Here is a 7,733-nt window from a genome sequence, read left to right on the forward strand (position 1 = left end):
TGTCTGGCTCTAGCTCACTGACCACACCGTCAAATCTATCCCCGATATTATTATCCTTCTTATACAGATCTTCCGTATATTCTTGCCACCTTTTCTTGATCTCTTCTGCTTCTGTTAGGTCCTTGCCATCTTCGTTTTTGATCATACCCATTTTTGCTGGGAATTTACCTCCGATGTTTCTAATTTTCTGGAAGAGGTCTCTTGTCCTTCCTATTCTATTATCTTCTTCCACTTCTGCGTATTGCTTGTTTAAAAATAATTCCTTATCTCTTCTGGCTAACCTCTGGAATTTTGCATTTAATTGGGCATATCTCCCCCTATCACTGTTGCCTTTTGCTTTCCTTCCTTCTTGGGCTGCTTCCAGTGTCTCAGCAGACAGCCATCTTGCCTTCTTGGTTTTCTTTTTCTTTGGGACGTTTTTTGTTGACATCCTGAACAATGTTGCGAACTTCTGTCAATAGTTCTTCCAGAACCCTATCTACTAAATCTAGTCCCTTAAATCTATTCTTCACCTCCACTGCATATTCATTAGGAATATTAGTGAGCTCATATCTAACTGATCCGTGGGTCTTCCCTGTTCTCTTTAGTCTGATTCTAAATTGTGCAATAAGAAGTTCGTGATCTGATCTGAACTACAGTCAGCTCCAGGTCTTGTTTTTACTGACTGCATAGATGTCCACCACCTTTGGCTACAAAGGATGTAGTCAATCTGATTTCGGTGTCGACCGTCTGGTGAAGTCCATGTATAAAGTCCTCTCTTAGGTTGTTGGAAGAGAGTGTTTGTTATGCGCAGTGAGTTGTCTTGGCAAAATTCTATCAGCCTATGTCCTGCTTCATTTTGTTCTCCCAGACCATGCTTGCCTGTAATTCCAGGTGTCATTTGACTACCCACCTTAGCATTCCAGTCTCCTATAATGAAAATAACATCTTTTTTTTGGCGTACTATCTAGTAGGTGCTGCAGATCCTCATAGAACTGATCTACTTCTGCTTTTTCAGCATCTGTGGTTGGGGCGTATATTTGGATCACTGTGATGTTAAATGGCTTACCCTGAATTCCAATTGAGATCATTCTGTCATTTTTTGGATTGTATCCAAGCACTGCTTTAGCCACTTTATTATTAATTATGAACGCTACTCCATTTCTTCTGTGGTCCTCTTGTCCACAGTAGTAGATCTGGTGGTCATTTGATGTGAAATGGCCCTTTCCAGTCCATTTCAGTTCACTGACACCCAAAATGTCTATATTTAATCTTGACATCTCCCCAATAACCACATCCAATTTGCCCTGGATCATAGATCTTACATTCCAGGTTCCTATGGTGTGTTGATCTTTAGAACATTGGATTTGTTGTTCACCACCAGCAGCACCATCGGCTGCTAGCTGTCCTTTTGGCTTTGAGCTAGCTCTGTCATCACATCTGGGGCTAGTTGAATTTATCCTCTGTTCCTCCCCAGTAGCATTTTGACCATCTTCCGACCTGGGAGTCCCATCTTCTGATGGTATACTCTACTCTGGTGTAGGTTCTTATTGAGATGCAAAAAACCTCTCTCCCCCTACTTTTTTTTCCTGCTCTTACATGCCCACTGTTGGGAGCTTGCCTGCAATGAAATTTTGAAGAGGGAGAAGGAAGGGAAGAAAAAGCTCCATGTGAAATACTGGTATTTCACACCGCATCTGATTTTACTGCCCCAAAATGGAACCTTTGACTTCTGCAGAAGTTTAGTAGCTTCAGTACAGCAAAGGATCCAATCAGCCTCCACAAACTTCTTTTTCCCCCTCCACTTTAATTTCTCCTATATAGCTGTAGGACTCAAATAATCCCAAAGGGAGGGTTAGGACTATGTGGCGTCATGATCAAGGAACTGTGGGGGCTTTTAAATAGGTTCTACAGTTTTAAAAAAGCTAGAAAAAGCCCTCAGCCACCTCACCTCATAAAGCTCATTTAAGTACGTGCAATCATTGCAAACCCTGCATAGCCTCCTAAATTCCTCCGAAGTACCACCTCTCTGAAAGGAGCCACTTGGCTTAGGGAATTCTCTCTAACCCCCCACCCCCATGCACATTTCCGATCACCACTCTTCTTTTCTTCTTCCGTCTCTTCCCCTGTTCTTTTTCTTTTTCTTTCTTTATTCCACTCAGAGCATATCTTGGCAAAGTCTTAAAGAGACTTCTCCTTGGTGGGCAAGAGAAGTTCTGAACTGTATTTGACTTTATACAAACAGACAAGAGGGTTGGGTTTTCTCCTTCTCCTCACTCAAGTCTTGGGGAAGAGTGGGTTCACATGGTCGCAGAGAAACAAATCTGGGACTGTTCTGTTTGTCACTTCCCATTATCTAGCAATAGGAAGGGCCGTAGCTCAGTGGCAGAGCAGCTGCTTGGCATGCAGAAGGTCCCAGGTTCAATGCCCAGCATCTCCAGGTATGGCTAGGAAAGAATCCTGCCTGAAGCCCTAGAGAGCCGCTGCTGCCAGTCAGTGTCAGCAATACTGGGCTAGATGGACCCAGGATCTGACTCAGTACAAGGCAGCTGCCTATGTTCCTCTGAACAGAAAGCTTTAATTAAAAAATAGGAGTTTTTGGTTTGTTTTTTAAGTGGAGGGGAGATAAATGCTGCTCATTTATACAAGCCTCTGTATGCCTACTCAGAAGCCCCATTATGTTTAATGAGGCTTACCCTCAGGAAAGTGTGCATAGGATTCCAGCACAAGTTACTCTTGCAGGGAGGTTTGCACCTTGATGTTCTGCATGTTTACGCAGACAGAAGACCTGAGTTGTAAGCATGGTACTGCAGGCTTAATACAGTGCCTACCCAGTTCCACCTAATGAAGTGACTGCCCTTTCAGCTCAGTTCTATGCATGTTTTGTCATTTGTGGGTTTGGGGTTTGTTTTTTGCATGAACTCTAGCTTCAGTGGTGAGGGAAAGGCACTTAGCGCATGCTCAGAGTTTCTCCATAACTTAGTCCTAGTTATGAAAACAAACTCATTGGCTGAATCCTGGTGAAGTCTTGGCACAAATGAAGTTATGGTGAGGAAGATACAATGAGAGCTTGTGCAGGAGGAGGAGGAGGAGGAGGAGGTAGAAAGGAGTTGCACAAAACAAGACATCTGTTTTTATTAAGAGTTGCTGGACGATGGTAGGATGAGGAGGGATGGTTGCATGGAGGGGAATAGAATTGGTAGGGGAAGAATGCAAGTGCTTAGTGATGAAAGAAAAACATTCTGCACATGCTCAGAGGCACTCTCTATTTAAGAACATAAGAAGAGCTGTGCTGCATCAGACCAAAGTCCATCTAGTCCAGCATTCTGTTCACACAGTGGCAAACCAGATGCCCATAGGAAACCTACAAGCAGGACATGAGTGGAATAGCAACTTCCCACCCATGTTCCCCTTCTGCTAACATTGGTGAAATGTAAATAAATTCTAGTAATTCTAAATTAGGATGCATGTATATCCTTCAGAAACTTTGCTGGTTTCTTACTTAGGGACAATTGTAGGCTGTTTGTAATTTTCAGAATAATGGTCCACAAGGAACATAGGGAGATAAGCATGTCCTCTTTTGGAGACCTCACAATGTCTAGGCCACCCTTGCACAAAAAAACTTGTGGCTAGCATTCTGAAATTTGGCAGACAGGATCTCCTCTGATGGGGCAATGAATCCCAAATTTTTTATCCAATTCTTCCAAGGAATTAAAATGTTATTGGCAGTTCCCTTTAAAAGAAAATCAAAACATAAACCCTGCACCTATTTTTCTGACATTGGGCAGGTGTAACCCCCTTCTAGGGGCCTACTATGCCTGAAATTATCATCCAGTTCTGACCAAGAGAAAAAAGTTAGTTTTTTTCTAATTTCCCATGGTAGTCAACAGGAAGCAGAAAGACTCATTTTTCCAAACCTTGACTCAGGTTTGGTGCTCAGCTGAAGTGGTCCGACTACAAATTGGCCAGAGTAGAAGCGGGATGTTTTCCAAAATCGGGGTCTGAGTTGAAGTGGGATGGGGGGGTCAGTGCACACTTCTTATGTCTGTCTGTAATCTATACACACATGCAAGCACACTGCATGTACACCCACACCCACCCACCCACACTAGACGTTCGCTTAGACTCGTATATGCAAATTTGTGTTATGGTTCTGTGCCCCGGATCTTTTAAGAACCTAGCTATGGCCCTGCTATAGAGTATAGGCATTTTCTTGACATTTTCACCCTTGATTATAAACCTTGTAGACTTGAACTAAACTTATTTTCCTATGAGTGATCTCTCTATTGCACAAATAGTTCACGCACACTGGTCATGTACAGTAGATAAGCCATATTACAACAATATTTGCCTGAAATACAGAGTTCAGTTCTCTGCAGAGTTTGAGCAGCCAAGATGTAAAGATATCATCTTAACTGACTTTCAAAATGGCACGTGTATCTACCTTTAATTGGGCTAATGTGTTCGTGACAGTGTATACAAGGTCTTGATTACACAGAACATTGTTAGGCAGAATGTAAAGGCAACACATATACAGAATGAGATTTACTGACATAATGAAAAACATTTTATGTCATCCACATAAAGTCCAATATGTTAACAGTAAGGGGTGTAGGTCACTACTGTAATCCAGATAGCCAACACATTTGTGCACGTCTTCTACCTGTAATAGGATTAATTTCTAAACATTTTAAAGCTTTGTGTTTCTTTTCAAAACAAAGATAAAACCTAAGAGAAACATGCTATGAAATGTTGTTAACCCTTAAAATGTTTCATGGTTTGTATGTATTCTTCTTGTAGATTATCTAATTTATGTTATTGCTTTTCCAGTTTTAAGAAAAAAGTCTGCTAATCTTTCACATGGTGCCAGCAGTATACATCACTCTTGTTCAGGTAACAAAAAATCTATGCTAGCAGCATCAGCTCTCATTCTTTAGTATGAGCATGTTTTCTTAGAAAACCTAAGCTCCACTCATCAAAGTTTACATTTCCTTAAACCATTCATTTTCAAGGCCAATTTAGGCATGACATTAACTGTGTAAATATGATTAATGTGCACATTTATGTAAACAGCAATCCCAAGGAAGCCTTGGGATCTTGTGGAGAGGGAGAGGGATTTAATTTTCTCTTTCCCTGCCAAGGTCCCTAGAAAATTCACCTCTCTAAAGATTCTATTTGCATTTCAAGGGAAGCTTCCATTTGTGTCAGAGGGAGCTGTTCTTGAAACACAGGTAGTAGCTAGTTTTCTCAAGACCCTAGCTGGGAGAGAAAGTTAAATGTCCTTACCCACAGTATCCTGAGGCTGTTCAGGCTTCCCTGTGGCTATTTACTTAACAAAAATATGTACATTACTTACATTCATGCAGTTAACAGGCAAGTTTCAAGCTTCCTATATGTGGGGAACTCTTTCTGTATCAACTTGTTTTCTAAGAAACCCCCTGTGCCTTGCAGGGGATTCTGATGATGGGGAGTGATCAAGCGCACACAGATGCAGTGCCTCCCAGGCCTTAGCCTCAGTCATCTGATGTGAGCTGAGAATATACCCTAGAGCAGCAGAGGTAGGCAACATAGTGCCCGTAGGCACCAATGCACCCCCAGATACGTTCCTTGGTGCCCACCGAGGTGTCTTACCCCTCCCAATTAATTTTTTAAAACATATTTTGCTCTGAAATAACTTCTGTTGGTGCTGAAAACTGTGAGCTCAAAGGAGTTGTTCACTGTGTTGGGGCTCAGACCCCACTTCTGCCATGTACTCAGTCTTTTAGGCAGGTTACTTCTCCTTTGCTACGCTTCCCATGGCAGCCATTTTGTTTCTCAAATTGCCAAATATGCATACAGCCCCAAAAGGTTGCCTAACCCTGCCCTAGACTATACCTAACAGCCCTATGCAGCTGCACACTGCAGGGAAGATCAGTAATGGCAGGTAACTTGTCTTTCAAGGAGACATGAGCACTGTTGCTGATTTTTTTGCATGAAAACCAGAGTCTTAAGCTATACAAGCATTTTTTCTCTTAAAATTGGTACCGTGTCTGTTTCTAATATATAATCAGTGCTTCTATTAGATAAAATGTGTTTCTGTAACCAGATCACCTGTTTTGATTGCATCAATGTTCATTCACAATTCAACTGTCACCCATGTTACTTGTGGGACTATTCTAGAAAAACAAACATTTCTCCTACACAAGCAGTAGTGATGACAGCGTGTATTAACAAGGAATACAATACCAGCATTGTGTATATATGCGCACACATATTCCAGAAGAGTTCCACACAAGGCAAGTGATCTGAGCCTCATTTCCACCTCTGGTCTTGTGAGCTTTTATTGCAAATGGAACCACAACAAAATCCCAACCTCCTCGAGGTTCCCATCTATTTACACTGACAGCTGCCTTTACACTTCGTAGGAAGGCAAATAATTCATTAGCAAGGATTGTGAACGATACGGATGATTGTATTGTTTGAACTGTCTTCAAAGTTCTCACAGCAGTCAAAGTTATTAGATCACATTTTATCCAATATATTCAGCAACTACAAATGCTTTCGCAAGTTGTATATACTGTTGTTCACTTCTCTATAGAAATCTCCTAAGATTTTACAGTGTAACGTCTATAGTGACTGGATTATTTCTTTCAAGACTTATTTTCCTCAAAGATTAAAGTTAGAATGGAACAGTATCCCTTTCTAGAGCAAGAGGCTCACAGCCCTGAAAAAAGAGGTAATAGCTATTGCGGAGAATAGGAAAGACTTATTCCTTGAAAGAAATTATCATGCCCCAGACAACAAAATAAATGCCAACATCTGATAAATGGCAGTACTGCCACTAGTTTTCAGATGGTACTTCTGAGCCCTAGCCATGATGTGTGGAGAATAACAAACATTTCACCACTTGCAAGAAAAAAAACCAATTAGGCCTGGTAAATAAATTATTGCCCTGCACTTTTTTTACTAGCCCGCATATCCATGCTGGCCACTGAGGAGAGGAAGTTCTCCTCTGCCAGCTTGCTCACTTGTTTGCATGGAATTCCTTGTTGCCTATGGCTACCAGGCAAGTTGTTAAATACAAGGTTGGGCTATACACATAGAGGTAGTGATAATAAAACTATTCCTGAACTGTATCACTAACTGCTGGTAGGGGATTGGTCTTCCATAATTAAACTCCTTGCATGTAAAAAAGTAGCATGTTAGTAGCATCTTCAGCTAGAAAGTCTTCCTATTTCTATGTATAGCTATCTCTGCCTCCATGTGGGGAGCATTCAGATATGTGACACTCACCACTAGTACTAGTGACATTCTGAAGTTATTCCTTTTTTAACTTTAACAGGGATACAGTCACTTGACACCAGCTAGCAAGCCACCATTGCTTTTTCCTTGCTAATTAAAGGTTGTTTTCTTTATGAAACTCAACCAGTGGGTGGGAGGCAGCCTATGACAAATTATCCAGAATTACAATGTCACCTGGAAATGCTTTGTACATTTTAATTTGTAATTTATCTTCCAGGCGCTGCTTCATGGAGCCAGAACACTGGAGTATCAACATTCATATTAACCAGGGATTTCAGGCAGCATCTTTTGCCTGCTGAATCTGTGGGTAGCATCAAGTCAGAGAACACTGCAAGACCCAAGACAGTGAGTAGTGAAGGATTGAGAGAACAAGTGAGGATGTCAGTGTGAACCTCTATTGCCAGACTGCAACAAATGAGTTATGCTGTACATAAGCAAGCTTTTCTAAAGATTTGCATTTTAAAATAGTGATG

The 7,733-nt window shown here is 41.4% G+C and overlaps 1 protein-coding gene across 1 annotated transcript in view; it reads left to right on the plus strand.

Moving 5' to 3' along the window:
- The window catches only part of LOC146359405 (uncharacterized), a 109,480-nt gene that overhangs the window by 98,729 nt on the left and 3,018 nt on the right, over nt 1-7,733 (plus strand). The window contains exons 45-46 of the mRNA XM_084827266.1: nt 4,810-4,872; nt 7,478-7,605. Of these exons, the coding sequence (XP_084683392.1) occupies nt 4,810-4,872; nt 7,478-7,605 (191 nt within the window). The remainder of the gene's footprint in view (nt 1-4,809; nt 4,873-7,477; nt 7,606-7,733) is intronic.

This window comes from Heloderma suspectum, chromosome 1, assembly GCF_057233095.1.
Source record: "Heloderma suspectum isolate Gila_16-S chromosome 1, 16-S_ref, whole genome shotgun sequence".
Lineage (NCBI taxonomy): Eukaryota > Metazoa > Chordata > Lepidosauria > Squamata > Helodermatidae > Heloderma > Heloderma suspectum.